We start from the raw sequence: 22,876 nt of genomic DNA on the forward strand, positions 1-22,876 counted from the left end.
GAGGGAAGCAATATCTACTCTCTTACATACTGCATACATGAGCTCACAGATTCCCAAGATTGGCTAATGTTGCTATGACTGACAGGAGATTGAGAGTATGCCATTTCTCCCACGCAGACAGCATGGCCGGTTTTGTACCTTGGCTTTTCTGTTGCGCCACTCAGGAGCCCAGAAAGTGGACCACTGAATGGCGGCCAAACACGGATAGAACCCTGTTGTTCTTTAAGCTCAGATACCATTTCGTTTTATGAGGTTCCAGCTGGCCGTTTCCCAGGAAGCAATTCAACGATGTCAGTAACTAATAACTGGTATAATGCTGCAGAGAAAGGCATTTTAAACGTATCAAACGACCACATTGTGTTTATTTGCACTTTGAATAATTTTATTTAGCTTTGTATTCTGTCAGATCTAACATGCAAGATATTTGAATGTTTTACTCTTGAAAATCTTAAGTTGTTGCTAAAACATATTTACGTGGATACATGTGCAATCATACACACACACTCCACTCCATCTTGCCATACTGAGGCATCAAGCTGTCTTCTGTCAATACATTAATAGATTGTGTGTGGACATTGATCTTGATGTTTCAATTTCATCCTTGAAGATAGCAGATAGAACCTTATAAAGCCACGTTTATCAGTGAGTTTGTATTAGAGCAGTTATGTTTAAAAAGTATATATAATATAATATAATATAATATAATATAATATATATATATATTACACCAAAAACACAGCAAGTAAATAGATTGTCCCTTATTGATGACGTCTGATGTGATGTGGTTAGTTAATTAACAACATGCCAGATAGAATCTTAAAATACCACTTTCTTGCAATTCTGTCTCGCCTGCGGAAAGGAAATCGACTTACCGGACATTTTCAATCAGTATAAACAAATCAAGTCTGTTATAATATTAGTCAGGACACTGTTGGGTTTCTGTGTGTAGAGTATCGTGACTCTGTGTTTAGCTGCTGGGGAGCAGGGCGATGGGAAATGGGAGGGGTGTGAGCCTGCTGCTGGGCAAATAATTCACACCTCTCCACAATAACACTGGTAGAAAGATAAAACAGACAGCTCAGCTAAAGCCTTTTTTGATCGTAAAACACCGTATACAACCACCACAATAAAATCATAACAATTAAACCTAGGAGGCTAGGTTAAAAACAAAAAAAAAAAGAAGAAGAAAAAAACTCATTGCAAATTCTTAAAGCCTTGAGTGTCTACTTTCATACGGGCATTAACCACTACTGTGGAGTGTGACGTCACTTCATTTATTTTTTATTAATTATTAATAAAATAAATTCAACGCTGAACACGGGCACAATCATATCAAGTCTCTGGTAACAACTAGAAAGTTGGAAATTCTCATTAAATCGGATGGCTTCGGTAACGTGCTCTGAAGCACACTACTAGTTTTTAATTCGTATCCTAAACCCTTTTGCTCGGTAGAAGCAGGTTCTCTTCATTTGACTGCAGTTGAGACCAACAAAAACATGCACATTTAGATTTTCTAATTTGAACTACTGGCCAAATTTAGGCATGGCCTACTGTGGAGTAATTTATGCAGCACCACTCGAGGTGTTAACGTCAAAACGTGCTGTCTTCCTTCTAGCATGCATAATCAATTCAGTGTCACTGTGCAGTCTGGGCTCTGTTAGTGGGTGCCATTCTCTACCGTCTGTAGATGCTGTAACCTCAACATGGCACTGTAGAACTCTCAGGATGATGAACATTGTGCTGTTCGTCTGGGTACCGAGGCCAAATTCATTGAAGGGGATGTGAATGTTATGTCTACTTTAATGTAACCTTATCTCTCTTGTGTTTCTGTGTGTGTTTTTTTGTCACAGGTCTTGCTTTGTGTCACATACTCCTCCAGCTTTGAGTTCAACGGTAACAACATCTTGAGGATTGCTGAGGTAAGAATGTCTTATTAGAAGCTCAATCGAAGACTTGTCCCTTGTTATTATTTTCCATATAAGCTGATCAGCAAAAGGACAGCTGGAGCATTAATTGGTAAAGTCGTGCACAAGCACACTGCCATGCGCTCTGTCCATCCTCCAGGAATTCCACGTCTGTTGTTAGGCCTGTGCCAGACGCATCCATTCATATCTCTCTCGCACAGCTGGTGGGACATTGTCATCAGCAGCTCGTAAAAAAAGGAGAGCGCTCACTCTCACTCAGTGTTTGTCGCTCTATCCCATCTGTCTTTCTTTCTCTCCATCTCTCTCTCTCATTCTGTCTCTCATTCCCTGACGTGTTCGTATGACTCAGTGTCTCACCAGGCAAGAACCCATAAAGTACGCAGCCTTGACTAACCTCCCTTCTCCTCCCCCTTTTAAATTTTTTTTCCATGACAGGCAGACAACCTGAACGTAATGGGTTTTTTTTCCAGTCCTTAACATTTTGGCCATTCTGTCACCATGGTGACCGAACATCCTGCTATGAGACGAGATGCCACGTATGAGTGTAGAACAGTGCGCACATGGAATATCTGAAGCATCCTTTCCCTTTCAGAGTGTCACACACCTCACTTATGATGCCGAGTGATGCAAACAGGGACGTAAGGAATTTTCCATTTCAGATTTTCTGGCATACTGCAGCAGAAGGTTTGCATCCAGTGACTTTTTGTTTAGTCAAAGAAGTGCCAGCCTGGAAGACAAATAACATGCTGACCACAAACGATCCAGTGTTAATGATTTAATGAGGAACTTAGCATTTTAGACTTCCACAGCTGATTATAGTTAACTGTAAATGGTGACAAAAGGAGCTAAAATGAATAACACACACAAATATTTTGAACAGTAATGTTTTATGCAAAAACGCTGTTTCAAAATTATTGGCACCAAAATAAGGCTCTAGGGCACTGCTCAGAGCGTTGGTGGTTCAAGCCTCATCACTGCCAAGCTGCCTGTGTGGTGTCCTTGAGCAAGCCCCTTATGCTCTATAACCATATGCTCCAGGGGGACCGTATCATGGCTGACCCTGCGCTCTGACTCCAGCCTCCTAAGAAGCTGGGATATGTGAAGAAAAGAATTTCATTGTGCTGTAATGTATATGTGACCAATAAAGGCTCCTTCTTATTATTCTTCTTCTTATTCTTCTTCTTATTATTCTTCTTATTATTCTTCTTCTTTAGAATCCATGCAGAATATTTCAGTCTACTTTTTAATCTGGAAAACCGAGACGGTCGTTGCCAAATGTTCATTTAACGCTGACACAGATATTTATTTGGAGTTATTGTCTCGTTAAAAGATTCTTATATGGTCTTAGCCTTCTGGCAGAGGCAACCAGGTTTCAGGCTGAAATTTCCTGTTACTTTGTGGCTTCAAGATGTCAGCACAAATTGGGCAAATAAGACAAACGATACTTTATAGTGTAAAAGCCTGTCAGCTCAGTATTCATTTAATCTGGACTAGGTGTAAGTGTAGCACATTGATGACTGATTAGCTTGATCAGTATGTTTCAGATGTCTTTTTTTATTGGTGCATTCAATGTTAAAATTTCCATTTAATATTCTTTGTGTTAGGCTTTTTCACATGCACTCGCAAAGGACATTTATATATTTTATTATAATACAAATAGTATGTGAACACAAAATGCACAAATTAACATCCGGAAACCTGCACGATATCGACTGTGGGGTAGCTCATGATTATATTTTTTGTGTAAGAATGCAAAATGCTCCACTGCAAAGGTGTCAGGACAATTAAATATTGCCACCCCCAGCGTGAAACGTAAATTTATGGCACCCATTATTCACACAGTTGATGCTTGAAATTGATTGTCGTGGATTAATTGTGTGTCTGTGTGTGTGTGTGTGGTCTGCAGGTTTGTATCCAGACATACATATCGAGTTGTCATCAACGCAGCATCAACACAGCAGTAAGGGCCACACTAAGTCAGATACTGGGTGACCTTACCCTTCAACTACACCACAGACAGGACAGCACAGTGAGTCATCTATTAACTAACACACACAGACCCACAAAGTTCTGTCAGGACTTCTTAAAGAACGTCTTAAAGCAGTGGCTCTCAACCGGGGGAGATCAGAAAGGGGGCGTAAATTGTTTTCAAGAAAAAAACAGACAGGGCATCATTTGTGTTATCTGTGTATTTTATTGCTTTTCAAATAGAAAGTACATAAATGAAAAACCCCGCATTCCCTCTCTAACTGTATTTTCTTTTTGCTAGGGAGAGGTGGAGCTTAGTCTGCCTTTTATCTTGCTGTCAGTGCAGACCAGTGTTGCCAGCTTAGTGACTTTTCAGATCCCTTTAGTCACCTTTTTTTTTTTTTGTGCAAAAAAAAAGCGCCTAGCGACAAATCTATCGACTTTTTAGACAAACATAAGCAACTTTCCAAACGGCAGTACTGTCCTGCAAGGACTTGCTTTCCCGATGCACTCACACCGCTCTCTGCATCTGCTCTGTTCAGTGAGAGGCTGAGAGCCGGAGATTTAACAATGTCAATGATAACGAGACGCTCCCTTCCTCCCAATTTACATCACTCTTATGCGAAAGATTGTAGAATGCAAGATGAATATAATGCAACATATTTTACATGTAAAATAGTCCACATTATTACAGCCTAGTTCTTTTGTTCTATCTATCCACCAAAAACAGATTGTAGATTAGGTGCGCATATATATATATATATATATATATATATATATATATATATATATATATATATATATATATATATATATATAATTGATTTTATATAGAATAGATAATCAGTACACCTGATCTTCTCCAATGGCGGGTGGGCACATGATATGCTTATGGGGGGGCTTTAGTTATCAAAGGTTGAGAACCTCTGTCTTAAATGAAAGGGCTAACATTTTTTTCCGAATTTGATCAGTATGTCCTTGCTGCAAGTGTATGTGATACAGAACAAATACTGGCCCCTACACATAAAATTTGAGCATGCTGACTTGTTTAGCAAGATTTAGAGCATGTTTTGGTCTTGATACACTTTCAGCAATTCTGGGTAGCATATGTATATGTAAGCATTTTACAGGCAAAATTCAAGTGAAAAGGTTCCACTTGTCCTTTTTAGGAATGCGAGCTCATAATCCCGTTGCAAAATGTGCCAGACAGATCTTCCTTTTTAGCTGAGAAATGTATTTTCACATGTTAGATGTAAGAAACCCCCCCTGCTGGTTTCTTCTTGGTTTAATTGAATCCCAAAACAAGAACAGGTTATGATTTTCTTTTTTTTTCTTCTTTTGGTGATATTACATTGACGTATGTAGAAGTGAATACCGATATTTTATGAAAATATCTTGACGTCATAGCTTGATTTATATTTTTATAATCGTTCAGTGTCAAGACATGTAATATTGTAAATAAACTAGCTGTTCCCTTCAGCACTCTGTTCTGCGTTCACAGGGTGTAGATGAACGGGAGCGTACAGTGCCTACAAGCAAACGCAAAGGTACGTTTAATTATGATTAACACATAATTATATAAATGCGTAATTACATAATTGTACATTTAATTATGAGCTGCATACGGTCATATAAAATCGTAGAGTTCTGGTCGGGGTTTGACTGTATATTTAGGCATGTCATTTGCATTTGCAGTTAAATAATATACAAAATACATTTATATAATTAACAAATAAAGCAGTTTTAGTAAATAGAGTACTAAAAAAGATTAAAATACTAAATATAACATAATTGTGCATGCAGTGCAGACGTGGAGCTTTTATTAGCTTGCTGGTTCTTCAGTTGAGTTGACTAGTCACATATACTGTATGTACCAGAGGTGCCGTGAGACCTCGCGCTGGGCTGGGTAGTCTGTCTTGCAAACCACAGCCCAAGCTATTTAAAGACATATATCAAATAAGTGAGGAGGGCTGACGTGAGTGCGCAGAGCAGTGTTGGTGAGCGTGGTTATTAAGATGAGAGGAAGGTGCCGTGAGTTACATTCACACACAGGTATTCGAGAGCGTGGAGCAGTGAAGCAGGCCTCTTGTACTGTAGGTGTGTGTATTATGGATCTGATTTTTTTTTTATTTAGCTGTAATGCAGTGTTTGTGTGTGTGTGTATGTTAGACTTTTCTCCCACCACAGCAGCGCTGTATGAGGACGTGGTGACGGTCCTGACTGTATTCTGTGAAAAACTGGAGTCTGTTTCATGGTAAGTGTCTGGCCTAAAAAAAAAAACGTTTGGCCTAAATAGATTTTGTTGCAATGCTGTTCCACTGTCCATTTCTAATCATTTGTGATGATTAAATGAACTGTTTGAAATGCGTTAACCGCGAGTGTTTGACAGGTGTTTGCCTCTAGGCTTTGTTGTCATTCTCTCAGTCTACCTTTCTCTGTCTACATGTCTACTGTTGTGTATTATGGCACTGCAATTTTTTTTTCCTTTGCCAGTGAGAACCAGCTGCTGCAGCTGCTGTATCTGGAGTGCATTTTAGCCATGCTCAGCAGCTGCCCTCCCACAATGCACCTGAACCGCAACTTCACAGATCTCGTCTGGTAAAAGGTCTTATATAAAATAAGCTAGACAAATGGTGATATCTTGTATCATAATGTACAGTAGAAGCTGTTTATTTATTCATTTTATTTTATTTTTATACTTGGCAACATTGATCACTGGATCTTCTGATAATTGCTTATTTTTCCTCACACAAAAACTCCTAACCTAAACAAAACGAACTGTTCTGTGTACCTGAATGCAAAATAATATGTTCCGTCTACACACACACACACACACACACACACACACACACACACACACACACACACACACACAAGGTGACTGGTAGGTGTACTTAATAACATGGCCACTGGGTGTTTTGGACATGTGCCACCATACAGGAAGCAGCTGTGTCCAGTTCTTGTGGTGATCACGGGCAACCCTCTGAACGATAAGACGATCACCTCTGCTCATGGAGCTCCAACACAGGAGGTGGATGCTGCACTAGGATCAGTGGTTAGTGATCAGGGTCGGGGTTCTGGCTGTTCCTCCAGTGCCCCTGCCATGATTGGACCGGTGATCCGCACCATCTGCTACATCGCAGCGGAACTCGTGCGGCTAGTGAGCTGTGTGGAGTCCATGAAGCCTGTGTTGCAGTCTCTCTACCACCGCATCCTGCTCTACCCGCCTCCACAGCACAGATTGGAGGCCATCAAGATCATGAAGGAGGTGGGGTTTTAAAGTTACCATAGTTAACGCTGCTGATAATTATCAGAGTTACCAATTCTGTGAGAATTACTCGTATTTGGTTTAGTCTGTTAAGCTAGCTCGCTTCTGTGGTCTGCTGCTAGATCCTCGGTAGCCCGCAGCGCTTGTTTGACCTGGCTGGCCCATGTGTGATTGAGCCCGAGACCAGGAAGAGATCCTTCTCAAAGAGGAAATCACATCTCGACCTTCTTAAGTTGTAAGTGTCAAGGTCGTATCAGTAAATGAGCTTGAGCATTAGATATTTCGGCGTATTAGACACTTGTGCGTTCTGCTTCTGCAGGGTGATGGACGGCATGACGGAAGCCTGTGTGAAGGGTGGCATCGAGGCTTGCTATTCTTCTGTTTCTTGTGCTTGTGCCCTACTGACTGCCCTCGACGAGCTCAGCCAGGGACGTGGCCTGCATATAGACCAGGCGCAACTTTTGCTACGTCGATTGGACGACTTGAAAGAAGGGGCGGAGTTGTCAAGGGAATCGGTGGAGCTCAACGAGGCCGACTTCCGTTGGCAGCGGCACGTGCTGTCCTCCGAAAATGCCACCTGGGAGACTGCTATTCCTGAACGCAGCCCTGACATCAGCATCAGCGTCACCGCCGACACAGGCCAGGTTACTGTGGAGGGGGATCCGGGTCGAACCACACCGGAGGAGTGCGGAGACGATGCGCGATTACCTTCGCCTTCCTCCTGTGGCGGCGCTGCGGGGGAAAGTGGTGCCCCTCCAGATGTGGTGCAGCGCAGCCATACCCTGGCGTACCCAGACCTCACCAACTTCCTTTCAGTGGAGTCCCGCATGCGCTCACACGGCTCACGATACAGCGAGAGCAATTTCAGCGTGGATGAGCAAGAGCTCTCCCGCACAGAATTCGACTCGTGCGATCAGTACTCCACGGCTGCCGAGAAGGACTCGGGACGCTCGGATGTTTCGGACGTCGGTTCAGACAACGGCTCGTTGGCTGACGATGAGCAGACACTCCGCCATGTCCCCGCCCATCGTTCACTGCGCACTGCCGCGCTATCGCTCAAGCTGCTGAAGAACCAGGAAGCAGACCAGCAGAGTGCCCGCCTCTTTGTTCAGTCTCTGGTGGCGTTGTTGCCACGCCTTTTGGCCCAGCACAGCCCTGCTGATGTGGATGTCGCGCTACAAAACTTCTCCTCAACCTTCTGCTCAGGCCTGCAAGTAGGTACGTTAACAAAGCATTTGCGATGGATTCTTTTCTAGAGGATGCAAGTAATGATTTTAATGTATTTGTTTCTGGGTTCATGGTTTAAGGTTAGTCATTGTATAGGACCCCTGGAGTGGGTAAGGGTTAAGGGGCTTGCTCAAGGACTCAACAATGGCAAGCTTGCATAATCAAAATCATCTGAGATTTCAACTCATAGCCTTCTGGTCATAGATCAGTAATCACTTAAAGTCAGAGATTATTGCACACTTTAGTTTGCCATCTGCCATGGTTTCTGTTCCCTTTCAGGTGGGACTCACTCTCCTGGCTTCGAGGGCAGTGAGAATCTGAACTGCCAGGCCCTGATGAATGCAGACGGATTGTATTTGGTGTCCTACTATGCCTTGCTCCTCAACCTCAAACTGAGCACCTGTGGTTACTACCAAAGGAAACCCTCTCCTCCCATTGTCACTCTGGTAGGAACAATATATGTAAGCATTTTCTAGCGGCTGTCCCGACTGCCAGTTAAACCTAAAGAATGTAGAATTCTGCTCGTATTCAATATGCTTTCATGGGTTTATCTCAACAGAAAGAGTTTGTGCATCAGATCCAGAGCAGTGGCGTTCTAGTTGTGCTCTCCCAGGCCTGGATAGAGGAACTGTACCACCAAGTGTTAGAGAGGAACCTGCTAGGGGAGGCTGGATACTGGGAGTCCCCTGAGGAGCACTCACTCCCTCTTATCACCATGCTCACAGGTAAAGCTAGTCAGTACGGTCATGTATATTATATTCTACCTTACATATGATGATGCCAGAAAAATGGTGTGTTTTGGTACTGCCAAAATGAGTTTGTATTTTATGGAATTTATATTAATGTATTTATTGTATTGTACGTATTAGAGTAAACAACTGAGTTACACTGGTAGGTTGGCAAGGGAATCAGGTCATGGGTCATAGGTTTCAGTGATCACTGATCCAACTTGTAATAGAGCGCGCTCACACACACACACACACACACACAGCGTTTCCACTGACGTCATTCTGTTACTAATCAGTTGCTTGAGCTAGCTCCACTCTTCAGTGTGTTGCTGTCTCTGGTTTCAGTCCCTACTGATGGAGGAAATGATCGTGCATAAAGCTGGGTTTAGACTGTAAGATTTTCAGCCTGATTTTGATTGTAAAAAAAAAAGGAAAACAATTCTCTTGTGACTTGTACAAATATGATAGTAGCACATTAAATAATGTTTTTGTTTATGCTACCCAGTTTTTCGCATAAGCCTGGATCATGCTGATTGATGATATAAGCAGAATGTAGTCATTTTTGTAATTGCAGGTCTGTAATTGCAGGTCTGTCGTTACAGGATCTTCATTATTATCGTACAATCTCTTATATACTTCAGCCAAGATTTTATTAGGATCACATCATACGCCGTTGCAAGGCTGCTTTAAACGCACTGTTTAAAACCTGCTTAAGTCACACACAGGTGTCGACACTCACTCATTACCCGCTCGTTCTTCACGACTCCCCCAGCACCTGAGATATAAGACAGTTTTTTACTGTAAACTAATTATTGTCTCTACAAGGTATACAAGTGGCGTGAGCAAGGTGTTACTAAGTGTGCTTAAAAACCCAACAAAGCTGCTACACTCCTCCCAGTTAGTAAACTTTAGACTCTAAACCTACAAAGTGCACCTAAATGGTGGGTGTTAAAATTTATATCTGATTAAAAAGACCAACTATTATATGAATAAGGCGATTAGACCTTATAAACTGGCAACTAATTGTATATAATTGTAAAAATACATGTGTGTGAGATAAGGCATCATTTTCGGCTTTCTCCTTTTACTGTTAGTGCTGATGATGTATTCCTGAACTAAATGAATCTCTCTCTCTCTCTCTCTCTCTCTCTCTCTCTCTCTCTCTCTCTCTCTCGTTTTTCTCCCATTTGTTTTCAGATATTGATGGACTTGGCAGCAGTGCTATAGGAGGTCAGCTGATCAGAAGAGCCTCCTCACAGTCGCCCTTTCCAAGTGATAAGAAAGACAATAACACTGTGTTGGCAGGTACAGTGTGTGTTTTCCAGCACCCCCACCCGGGTGTATTTCTGCACGCTGGTTGAGTGTGTGTACACACAGAGGCGGGTGGGGGAGGTTTTTTATCACAGTACAAGCACTTAGGCAGCTCTGTTTCTTTGACAAAATCTGTCAACCAATATAATGCCAAAGTGCTGATCAAATAAAGAACCTTCCTGGTATGGAGAGTGTTACATGCTGTGGCTATTCATCCCCTTGCCTTTTAGAAATCTGATAAAAATGCAGTTTTACAAAATATTTGTATTTTTATATATTACTGAGCCACATAATGCAACTGTGAGTAAATGTTTATGCTTCACCAATAGTATAATATGTTTTAATAATTGGTCTCTGCTAGTGTTCACACACTCTCTCTCTCACACAGACACACACAAATATTAATCCCGTTGCCCTATAAGTGTGGTGTTTGTATACTGGTAACTGCTCCCAGTTCTTAGTTTGCATCTCTCTCTCTCTCTCGCTCTCTCTCTCACACTCACTCTCTCTCTCACACACACACACACACACACACACACACACGTACTTTTTTCATAGTCATACAGTTTGCAAATTAGTATGGGTTTTGCTTGTAAAATATCTTGTCCTGACTCCTGCTCCCATTCTTAGGAAGTGTTGTTTAGTGTTTTTAATAGAAACACACATTCTCGTCGCTGTAGGTATTGTGTTTGCGCGGTACATCCTGATTGGCTGCTGGAAGAACCTGATTGACACTCTGTCCACTCCACTGACGGGCCGCATGGCGGGCAGCTCGCGGGCTCTGGCCTTCATCCTGGGTGCAGAAGGCGTTAAAGTGCAGAACCAGAGGGAGAGGGAAGCCATCTGCCTCAGTCTTGATGGTCTGCGCAAGGCTGCTGCTCTCAGCTGTGCTCTGGGTAAAGAACGCATACCATCATAGCTGAGGCTGAAGTATTCAACAATTCTCGTAAATCATATACAGCCCTGAATATACTGGAAAATTGGTGTTTTATGTGTCAGTGTAGCAAATTCGAATGATCCTGACACAACTTAAATCGTTCTTTTAACCTAAAGAAGGCGATTTGTGTTTTAGTGTCTTCTAATAGAGTCTAATTCAGAGTTTAATTCTATGAGCTCATATTAAATGTGTGTGTGTGTGTGTGTGTGTGTGTGTGTGTGTGTGTGTGTGTGTGTGTGCGCACATATGAATGTAGGTGTGGCTGCTAACTGTGCCTCAGCGGTAGCTCAGATGGCAGCAGCTTCCTGTGTTCCAGAGGAAAGAGAGGAGAAGGATCAGGCTGAAGCTGGAGATGCTATTACTCAAGGTACACATGTGTGTATTTGATGGCAGATCGAATTCGAAACAAAAGGATGTGTAAGAACGCAAGGGTTTCTGTAGGGAGATTCGTAAAGGCATGAGCGATAGTCCTGGGACTTTAGGATTTAGGAGAGGATTATTTGCAAATTTTCTTCATTTATTCGTCTAACTTGGAAACAGGTTAATCTTTGTATTAGAACAAAATACCGTTTGATGTTGGACACAAATGGCGACATGTCCATCACATATTACTTGGTTATAATGTATGACTGGGGGGAAAAAAACAACAATTTAATGAACATTTATATAATCAGTTGATGATATACTTTCTAACTAACATTTTTGTTTTTAATTACATTCTTAATGAGCTAAAGATTATATGTCCCTCAATGTGCAGATTCATTCATTGATTTATTATATTGGTTTCTTATATTATTAATTAATTACTGGGTAGCACAATCAGTTATAGGTGTTAATTTTATGCCAATGTTAAAAAATTAGGTGTCTTAGATGTGTGTGTATGCCACATAATGTTACCGGCATGTATATTTCAAATGCGCTTTTGTCTATACAAGTTTCACATTGGATATTGGCATTAATGCGGTGTTTGTGCATGCTGATGTTAGTTAAACATAGAATGGAGCAGAAACTGGAGCAGATGGGTCGGGGTCAGGGAGTGAAGCTGCACACTGCTCACATGCTCTGCATGGACGCCATTCTCAACGTGGGTCTAGAGATGGGCAGCCATAATCATGATTGCTGGCCGCATGTCTTCAGGTACGTCGCCTAGTTTTTCTGGCTTTGTACGTTACATACGTGGTATTTTTTTCAATAAAATAATCTGGTTTTAAAATTGTTGCACTTCTAACATGTCAGCTAACTTACCAAGTACTTTTTTATTATTATTATTTGTGTTGTACCCATATCATGAAGTGGACAAACAGACACAAGTGTAGGTTTTATTTTATTAAGTCGCAAGTAAAAACCAATGTAGCAAACTTTTTACAGTAGTCATAAATTTGAGGTAGGCAGATTGTTAGAACAATTGCACATAAGCATAAATTAGGCAAGTCTGAATGGGAATAAGGTTATGGTCAGAACGTTAATAAAAACTGGAAATCATCACAGACACAATGCTGGGCCAAATTCGAAAGATAACACTGACAGCGTGGGTTATTTAAAGTAGTGAAATTGACTGTGAGCAGGATCGGAGTTTCACTGGAGGACGTGGAATAATGTCGTGGTGTGATGGTTATGGGAGTTGTAGTCACAGACGTTCGTTCGTTCATTCCTTCCTCTTCAGTAACCACTTTATCCTGGTAAGGTCATGGTGGATCCCGGGAACACTGGGTGTAAGATGGGACTTAAAGTGCACCTGTTATGCTTTTTCAAATATTACCTATTATGTAGTGTGTTATAGAGCTGTTTGTGAATGTAAAAAGTCTGCAAAGTTTCAAAAATCTAAGCGCATGACAAATAGAGTTATTGACTCCAAAAAGAAGGAATCGATTCTGAACAGCTGAAACGAGTCGTTAGTAATTCCAGACTTTACTTACTGTAGTAACCTATGTAGGCTGCTCGTGAACAGACAGAGCTGAAACTCGTTCTGGTAGTGGGCGTTTCCTTTTGGAAAAACGCTGACAGCGGTAGACCAATCACAACAGACTGGGACATCTGACCAATCAGAGCATAGTATGCTCTCTGAAAGGAGGAGTTTACAATGAATCCTCTAGAACGGATCATTTAACGAGTCGTTTTAGACACTGGGGGGAAAAAAGGTAATGCTGCAATTTAAATTATGAGCACAATAAAGTGTTCTTTTTTTTACCTCGGATGCATGTAAATCTATTGCATGAGACCTTTAAAGCAAAATTAGGCCCGTTTCACAACCATAATAGGTTGCGCTTTAAGTCCATCATAGGGCACCATGCCTACTTGTTCACACCTAGGGCCAGTTCACCAACCAGCATGTTTCACACACACACACACACACACCCTGAATCCTTACTGCATCATTTCAGAGTGGTGGAGTACGTGAGCTCGCTGGAGCACAGCCACTTCAGTGATGGGAGTTCTCAGCCTCCCGTGACCATCACTCAGACTCAGCAGGCATCAACGATCATGGGAACTCCAGAACTGAACGTGGAGTCTGTCCCTGAGCTGGAGTTGAACTTGAGCCATCCAGTCATCCAGCCCACTTCCATCCAGGAGCTGTTGCGTGAAAACAGCCACACGAAAGGTTTTGATCTGCGGGGCGGCAGTCTCCTGACAGGAACCAGCGCTGCTAAAGTTGTTTGCACACTGTCCACACAGGCAGATAGGTATCACACCTGGAGAGATTTGTGTCTCCTTTTTTCCCGCTGTCTGTTTTTTTTTGTGTGTGTGTGTGGACTTATTAGTTAAGCATGGATTAATGATGTAGTGATGCAGAGGACTACAGTTTTAAGGGGAAAAGCCTTTTTACCAAGCACTTAATATCATTAGTAATGTAATAAATAAATGCTCAACAATGTCCACAGATTTAGCAGATGATAAATTATATACGCCCATCAGTTTTGTTCAATAGTTTAAGTTGTTAAGTGATTTTTTTTATTTTTATTTTTACACATCCATAAAACTACCGTCCTGGCTTTTAACATTGAAAGAGCGTGAGTAAAACCATGATGATGAATCATGATGTCAATACCAGCTCCTGCAGTGACAAACCCCAGACAGGTTATTAATTGCCCAGCTTTCTTTTAATTGTTTAACTTCCATTTTCTTTAATAATTTCACAGCACGTCAATCATCTGCTCTGCACTGTCTTACCATTTCAGATACAGGCTACATTTATATTTGAATAGAAATACGAGAGTGGCGTTTACAAAACGTAATATTTATTGCTCACTACTTTTGTGTCATTTTGTTTTTCTAGTTCATTCCAGTGTATACAGGTTTATAATGTGTGGCTCTTGCTTACTTCCTAAAGACTGTTTGAAGATGCCGTGAGTAAACTTAACCTGGTGGGTCTAGTGGGATTCCTGCACCAGCTGAGGAAAGCCTCGCAATCCCAGCTTTTCAACTCGGTCACAGAAACTGGGGACTACTCCTTAGCCATGCCAGGTATGCGTTACAATTTTGTCCAAAGTCCAATTTTTATTAATTTTTTTTCTTCACCCAGACCTCAGTTGTACATTTAAACAGTTTTGTAGTGTATGGGTTGTATTTAATTGATTTTCTAAATTCTGTCAATAAAGGTGAGGCGAAGTCAACACAAGACAAGCGCAGTGCTCTTCACCTCTTCAGGCTGGGCGAAGCCATGCTTCATATCGTAAGGGACAAGAGCCGGCCACTTCTGCACATGATGAGAGCCTGGAGTGTGGTGGCTCCTCATCTGGTGGAGGTATGAAGAAAGACTCATTAGGCCTTTTAATGTTATGTGTGCCAAATTATTTTGATTGAAATTGTTTACCATGGAGACAGTTTAGTTTGTCTGTAATTTATGGACATGTTTACGGTCTGTTTGAACATGTACATTATTAGAAGCATTAAATATTGCTCATTTTACCCCTCTCAAAGGCGAAACATGACCCTGAGTGACCCGGGTGCTATTGTGCCTCCTGATTGTTCTTCTCCCTTTCCAGGCTGCATGCCATAAAGAACGGCATGTATCCCAGAAGGCAGTATCCTTCATCCACGACGTTCTGATGGAGGTGCTGAGCAGCTGGGCTGAGCTTCCTCACTTTCATTTCAATGAGGCGCTTTTCCGGCCTTTTGAGCACATCATGCAGCTGGAGCTCTGTGACGAGGATGTACAGGACCAGGTGAATAGCACGCTGACGCCTGTGCGATTTCTCAGCCGTGACTATTAACAGTTTGTTTATGTTGATTTTTCCAGACCAAGTTAAGTATTTTTTTGCAGTATATGCAAAAATAAAAGAACATTTGAAAGAACAATTCGAATAATAAAAAAAAAAGTAAAATAAGTTTTCACTACAGTTTTCATTTACAGGTTCATCGAGGTTAATTTGTCTAGCACATGCACACTGAACAAAAAATTTGCCACTCCGTTTCAATGGATAGTTGCAAACGCTGTGCACATACCTGTAGGATGGCCAGAAAGACAGCAGCTGATATTATTAAGTCAGTTTGGAACGTCATGAAGAGATTTGATTGTACATGGTGTCCTTTATCATTCATACACTCTGTTCTCTCTTCATCGTGGCTGTAAGGTGATCACATCCATTGGGGAGCTGGTGGAGCTGTGCTCTCCTCAGATCCAGTCAGGCTGGAGGCCGCTCTTCAGTGCTCTGCGCACTGTACATGGAAGCAAGAATGACATGAAGGACTATCTGATTGGAGAATACTCTATGGGTCAGTGAAAATATACTGAGTCAGTGAGGATACTCTGTGGGTCAGTGAGGATACTCTGTGGGTCAGTAAAAATATACTGGGTCAGTGAGGATACTCTGTGGGTCAGTGAGGATAATCTTTGTGTCAGTGAGGATACTCTGTGAGTCAGTAAGTATAGTCAAGGAGTCAGTCAGAATACTCTGAGTAATTGAGAATACTGTATGGGTTAGTGACAATGGGTCAGTACTCTGTGTACTGTACTTGATTGTAGTTTCATTACTGTAGTGCAGATACAGTGCCTTTACTAATAAACTGTTTTTATTTTAGGTAAATCCCATGCACCTGTTTTTGACGTCTTTGAGGCTTTTATTAACACGGACAACATTCAGGTTTTTGCCAATGCAGCAACTGACTACATCATGTGCCTTATGAAGTTTGTGAAGGGGTTAGGTAAGGTGCCTTTGTTACATTAGTAACAATCCAGCAGTTTTAATGCACATTGTGATTAAAAAAAATTAGAAAGGAAATCCTCAGATTAGATAAAAAGATGATGTTGATAAACAGAATTTTTGATCAGATGATGTAATCTAAATCTGCATACTAGTGTAGTAAATACTATCTGAAAACATTTTAGATATTCATTTTAAAATGTTTGAGAGGTTTGGATGGAAACATACTCGTAGGTTATTCCAATGGTCACTCTACATAGGTTTGTATAATGTTGTGAACAAATTCATTTGCAGGAGAGGTGGATTATAAGGAGATAGGAGATTGCGTTCATGCGAATGGATACAGCTCTACAGACCTGTGCCTTCCTGCCCTGGATTATCTGAGGAAGTGCTCACAGGTAAGTAATAATCTGGTTTAATAGCTAAACACAACTGCCAGCTGGCCCTGTGGCTAAAAGTCAGCAGAAGCTTTGTAGCTGGTGTGATTTTGGTGATTTTGGTGATTTGTTTACGTGCAGTACTGAGTCACCAAAGCTTGATGATCACATTGTTGACTATAACTTACTATATATGATTACTTTAGTAATACTGTAACAGGTGCAGGTTAGAAACTGCTTCAAACCATTTGATTTCCAGTCATAGTTGTTAACCATAGAATTTCGGTTGGTTTAGTTCGCGTTTATATGCCTTTCCTTCACTCTAAATGGATAATGCAGTTCTGAAATACTTTTTTAAAAATTATTATTATTATTTTTTTTTAAGTTTTAGAGAATTGTGCATAACACTGATGTTTTATGGGTAACAGCTGCTAGCCAAAATCTACAAAATGCCTTCGAAGCCAGTGTTCCTGGGTGCACGGCTGGCCAGTCTGCCCATGAGAGCCCAGGAGCGCTCAGTTAGCAGCGAGGATGGTATGGACAGTGTTCTAGCCGAGTTCGATGACGACACAGGTGATTCCTCACAGTGACTGCTTATCAGTCACACGATATGTGTGATGGTCTGTGAAAACCCATTGGATGTTGCTGTGGCTGAATTCGGGAAAATGGGAAAAGTCAGGTTTAAGAAACCATGACTATATTTTACCAGAACAACTTAAAAGGTTTTTATGTGGTCTTGTTTCTAACCATTGTTTCGCTTTCTGCCTGCCGGGTATGGAGTCAGTTTAACAAACGCAGATTAGGCTGTAAATGTAGAAGTAGTGCTGTCTTTCGGTGGGTCAGACTTGGGATAGACTTAACAGACTTTAAAATGCAAAAGAGAAACACATTACAGTTTGGTAGGTATGATCATAATGTACAGGTGCATATAAAAAAAATAGAATATTGTGGAAAAGTTCATTTATTTCCGTAATTTAATTCAAAAAGTGGAACTTTCATATTTTCAAGACTCATTACACATAAAGTGAAATAGTTCAAGGCTTTTTTTGTTTTAATCTCAATGATTATGGCTTACAGCTCATGGGAATAAAAAATCCAGCATCTCAAAATATTAGAATAAAGAATTTATAATACAGAATTGACAACCTTCAGAAAAGTATATTAATTTATGCATTCAGTACCTGGTTGGGGCTACTTTTGCATGAATTACAGCGGCCTTCAGCTCGTCTGTATTGTTGGGTCTGGTGTCTCTCATAGATTCTCTATGGGGTTCAGGTCAGGGAGTCAGCTGGCCAATCAAGCACAGTAATTCTATTGTCAGAAAACCAGTTACTAGTACTTTTGGCACTGTGGGCAGGTGCCAGGTCCTGCTTGAAAAGGAAATCAGCATCCTCATGAAGCTTTTTGGCAGATGGAATCATGAAATGCTCTAAAATCTCCTGGTAGACGCTGCATCGACTCTCGACTCAAGAAAACACAGTGGACCAACACCAGCAGATGACATGGCACCCCAAAGCATCACTGACTATGGAAACTTCACACTGGACTTCAAGCAACTTGGATTCTGTGTCTCTCCACTCTTCCTCCAGACTCTGGGACCTTGATTTCCAAATGAAATGCAAAATTAACTTACATCTTCCCCATGATTGTGGTTGAGTGTACTGAACCAGACTGAGAGATTAAAGGCTCAGGAAACCTTTGTAGGTGTTTTGAGTTAATTAGCTGATTAGATCTCTTCTCAGGTCGACATTTCTGTATTATAAATTCTTTATTGTAATATTTTGAGATACTGGTTTTTTGATTTCCATGAGCTGTAAGCCGTAATCATGGAGATTAAAACAAAAAATATTTCACATTATGTGTAATGAATCTAGAATATATGAAAGTTCCACTTTCAAAAAATGAACTTTTCCGCAATATTCAAATTTTGAGATGCACCTTGTGTATATACTCAAATTTGATCACGTGAAGGGTTTTCCCAGGCACCATACATATGACGAAAAATTAGCATTGTGGTATGCATGCTGCAAATTGAAATTATGTACATATATATCATCTATGTTAAAAAAAAACAAAAACACAACGATATTTCATATTATGTTCAAAATCTGATTCAAAGTGATTTACACCATTTTACACAGTTTGGGGGGGGGGGGGGGGGGAATTCATATAAGATGAGTAAAAGACATTTGATATTAAATTTAAACCTATGAGTAATAAGTATGTTTGATATGTAATGTGTATTCTGCAGGTCTGATCCAGGTGTGGATCTTGCTGTTGGAGCAGCTCACTGCAGCCGTGTCTAATTGCCCTCGTCAGCACCAGCCCCCCACACTAGAACTGTTGTTCGAGCTGCTCCGAGAAGTCACTAAAACACCAGGTAAAGGGCAACAGGAAACCACCGCTACAAGGCCAACTAACTTAATGCTGTCTTCGCTGAAGAACCATTCACATGTGTATTGTTTTCTTGCAGGCCCAGGCTTTGCCATTTTCTCAGTCATCCAGCTTCTTCTCCCCGTCATGTCACTGTGGCTCCAGCGAAGTCATGGAGATTATTCCTACTGGGATATCGCAGCTGCAAACTTTAAGCACGCCATCGGGCTTTCGTGCGAGCTGGTGGTGGAGCATGTTCAAAGTTTTATTCATTCAGGTAGGTCTATCGCAGCGTTTAGATGACCAGCCATGTTCTGGTTATACTGTGTGCACAGAAAGGCTTTACTATTAATCATGCACTCACCCTTAATAGACAATGTTTTTCGAACTGAATTTGTGTTCTTTGATACAAAAGCGAGCACTCAAATCAACAGCTGAAAAGCAAGCAAGGATTTGGGGGCTAGAATTTGAGATGTTTGAGACCACTGGAGGGTGTCATGAATGTTAAAATGTTGCCCAGTGCAAACAGATACAAGTATTAATTTGTAAAATTGGCAGAGATAAGAAATTCTGTGATGCAAAAAAAAGTTTCTATGCATTTTCTTTTCTCTTTACTAGTGGCAAAGTTCAATCCAAACTGCTTCTATCCTCCGATCTGTGCTCTACAAGCAAGAATAGATCATTAAGAAATATTTTTTCATATCCAGTTTTTGATTCATAGTTATGGTTTGGCTGACGTTAATGCAGACATTATTTTGAGTCTGCATACTATTGCTTTTGTTGTTTATTCCAAAATAGCAACAAAAAAAAAACAGCAAACATTGTCTTGTATTACTGTGCCTTATAAATAATTTGAGCTAAATACACAAACCTATGAGTCTGTTACGACTGAACAAAACTAGCTTGTGGGTTGTCTGAACAGCGGTTATTAATATCAATTATTAATCATCTCTGATGGATGGAGCCACACTTATGATGATTATGATTATAAATCTTGTTTAGCAGCGCTATTAAAAAGCGAAAGTGGATGTGTATGAGATTCAACTGGATTTCTATCGAACACTGCTTTGCTCGCACACACGATGGAAAATGATTACACGTGAAAATGTGATTTAAAGAGCTGGTTTGTTTTGAAATATTGATTTAAATGGATGTATGTGTTTTAAAATGCTTTAGAACAGTTTGTTTGAGTTAGGGTTTAGAGATCTTGTGTTTGTGTTTAGAATTAGAAATGCTTCATCATACTGTTTAAGTAATAAACTTTTACTATGTAAATGTTTTGTCTCGTCCTGTAGATATGGGCTACGAGAGTCTTATTAACCTGATGTTGAAGGACTTATTCAAGCTGCTGGTGGCTTGTGTGGCTGAACCCGCAGAGACCATCTCCAGAGTTGGCTGTTCCTGTATCAGGTTGAGTGTCTGTCTGTCTAAAATCAATAAGATGTCTTCCTGAGACTTGCTAAAGATGCGATGAATATTTTTCTGTTTTCAGATATGTTCTGGTGACAGCAGGGCCTGTGTTTACAGAGGAGATGTGGAGGCTGGCCTGCTGTGCCCTGCAAGATGCCTTCTCCGCTACACTAGAACCTGTCAAAGTGAGCCGTGCGCTGAGATTTCTGACTACAGCTACACACCAGCTCAGAGATGTTGACACATATTTCAGAATGCCACTAAGCATACAGTGATTCTGCTAGTGTTGTGTTATTAGTATTGTACATTTATGGTGGCCCGTAAGTGCAAAACACATTACCAACAGAAACGAAGCAGCTTATTAGAAAACACAACAGCAAGTATGACTGCATTTACTAACTAACTAGAAAGGCTAGTTCCTTTGTAGAACATCACATGCTCATTGCTTATTGGCTACAGTCTGAGAGACTGAAAAATGGAGACTTTGAAGATGCTTACAGTAATATATGAGCTTACAGTAATATAAGCCTATTGATGTTTTTTTAATGGTAATTTTATTTGAGATATGCTGCCAAATTGTAGGTGTGTGAATGCTGAAAACCCACCTAAAGGAAGCTGGGTTATTCAGAAGAAAAAAAAAAAATCCTCACTATAATAACATACTGTAAGTAACTAAAATTGTTTTTTTTGTTTTTTTTGATAGGCTATCTAGAAAACAGTCCCGACAAAGTGCTATTTATTCCACCTTGTGATAGTTGGCCAATCAGCAACGGGCATGTGTGATGTGCAGTAGTCCTTATTGAACAAGTTAAACCGTACGTAAATACCCAGTATGCAGTAAACCAGCTTGAAATTTCTCGTTTGTAAAGAATAAGGAGCAAATAAAGAGTTTTATAGAGCAGAAACCCTGTCTCTCTTGATTTAGGTCACTACTGAGTACTGCAGTATTGATTATTGAATATGTATAGCACCACTTAAAATAAGTGCCCCTCCACCAAGCAAGTATTTTTGACCTGGGTATGAAGTTATGTTCTTCTTTTTTTTTCAAAGATTTAATTGAAGTACAGTTTTACTATTATTATTATTATTATTATTATTATTATATTATCACAAAACAATGACTTGCCAATATTTTACATGTAGAAATGGCAGCAAAAGGTACCAGATGTACCACTATTGACGTTCTCTGTTCCCTTCTGTAGAATCTGCTTGCGTGTTTTCGGAGCGGTTCTGACACTTTCACAGGGGACGCGTGCGAGGTGAAAGTAGCCGCCCCGACACACTCTGCTTCTGCTGAGGCTGAGTACTGGAGGATCCGTGCCATGGCACAGCAGGTGCTCTAGGAGTAACACTTTCATAATTCCATACATATTCATTTTTTATTTTGTATTGTGGGGGGAAACAGCTGTTACTTGTGCAGAACTGATGTTCCATCCAGGGTTTATTCCCACCTCATGTCCAGTGTTCCCCGGATATACTCAGACTTCTCTGTAATATTGACCAGGATGAAATGGTTCATTAAGATAAATGAATGAAGATAATTGAAGACTGACACTGAGATGCGATCGTAATTTGATACGAACAACAGTGTAACGTTTTTGTAAAATGATCTCATGCAAGCAGTTGGGTAAAAAAAAAGTTTTCCTTTTCTGCTTTCAGGTCTTTATGCTGGACACTCAGTGCTCTCCTAAGACTCCTAGCAGTAAGGAAGGATTTGAGCATGCTCAGTCATGTGTGCTCATCATCGAACTTCCTGCAGACCAGCAGTCCAATGGCCACGTTCAGAAGAGGTTAGATTCCTCTTGCGTTAGATGAATAAACACCACCACACAGTTCTTGTTCTGCGGAATACGTTTTCTCAATTGACGTTTGATATTTGGTTTAATGTAATCACAGCGTTGTGAACAGGAGAAAAAAATATTCCAAAGAATGTTTTGATTTATTTAAATCAGGGTTTTTAGAAATGTTTTGTAAATCTCCTGTCTCCAGACAGGTAGATGGAAACCATTTGTTTTTAATCTAACAACGAAATCACTCAGAAATCACATTTAGCCTTGTCTGAAATCAATGCAAGGTGGCATGCTGTTGCTCCAGGATTCCACTTGATTCAAGTTTTGTAAGTGCTCCCTGTGTATGGGGGTTTCTTCCAGGTTCTCTGGTTTCCTCCCATTGTCCAAAACATGCTTGCAGGTGGATTGGCTACTCTCAGTT

General features: G+C 40.7%; 1 protein-coding gene across 4 annotated transcripts in view; it reads left to right on the forward strand.

The window, feature by feature from the left end:
• The window catches only part of arfgef3 (ARFGEF family member 3), a 35,717-nt gene that overhangs the window by 5,080 nt on the left and 7,761 nt on the right, over positions 1–22,876 (forward strand). For 3 of the 4 annotated variants that reach the window (XM_047154359.2, XM_053679494.1, XM_053679496.1), the window contains 28 exons: positions 1,851–1,919; positions 3,832–3,954; positions 5,395–5,440; positions 6,063–6,147; positions 6,387–6,491; positions 6,834–7,161; positions 7,284–7,396; positions 7,481–8,379; positions 8,668–8,834; positions 8,948–9,113; positions 10,314–10,421; positions 11,108–11,323; positions 11,621–11,731; positions 12,351–12,501; positions 13,746–14,045; positions 14,693–14,826; positions 14,961–15,106; positions 15,348–15,527; positions 15,936–16,077; positions 16,384–16,506; positions 16,800–16,903; positions 17,311–17,455; positions 19,134–19,262; positions 19,356–19,532; positions 20,551–20,665; positions 20,748–20,850; positions 21,868–21,999; positions 22,325–22,455. In XM_047154359.2, the coding sequence (XP_047010315.2) occupies positions 1,851–1,919; positions 3,832–3,954; positions 5,395–5,440; positions 6,063–6,147; positions 6,387–6,491; positions 6,834–7,161; positions 7,284–7,396; positions 7,481–8,379; positions 8,668–8,834; positions 8,948–9,113; positions 10,314–10,421; positions 11,108–11,323; positions 11,621–11,731; positions 12,351–12,501; positions 13,746–14,045; positions 14,693–14,826; positions 14,961–15,106; positions 15,348–15,527; positions 15,936–16,077; positions 16,384–16,506; positions 16,800–16,903; positions 17,311–17,455; positions 19,134–19,262; positions 19,356–19,532; positions 20,551–20,665; positions 20,748–20,850; positions 21,868–21,999; positions 22,325–22,455 (4,748 nt within the window). The remainder of the gene's footprint in view (positions 1–1,850; positions 1,920–3,831; positions 3,955–5,394; positions 5,441–6,062; positions 6,148–6,386; positions 6,492–6,833; positions 7,162–7,283; positions 7,397–7,480; positions 8,380–8,667; positions 8,835–8,947; positions 9,114–10,313; positions 10,422–11,107; positions 11,324–11,620; positions 11,732–12,350; positions 12,502–13,745; positions 14,046–14,692; positions 14,827–14,960; positions 15,107–15,347; positions 15,528–15,935; positions 16,078–16,383; positions 16,507–16,799; positions 16,904–17,310; positions 17,456–19,133; positions 19,263–19,355; positions 19,533–20,550; positions 20,666–20,747; positions 20,851–21,867; positions 22,000–22,324; positions 22,456–22,876) is intronic. The other variant, XM_053679495.1, reaches the window with a different exon arrangement.

Source organism: Ictalurus punctatus, chromosome 3 (assembly GCF_001660625.3).
Source record: "Ictalurus punctatus breed USDA103 chromosome 3, Coco_2.0, whole genome shotgun sequence".
Taxonomy (NCBI): domain Eukaryota; kingdom Metazoa; phylum Chordata; class Actinopteri; order Siluriformes; family Ictaluridae; genus Ictalurus; species Ictalurus punctatus.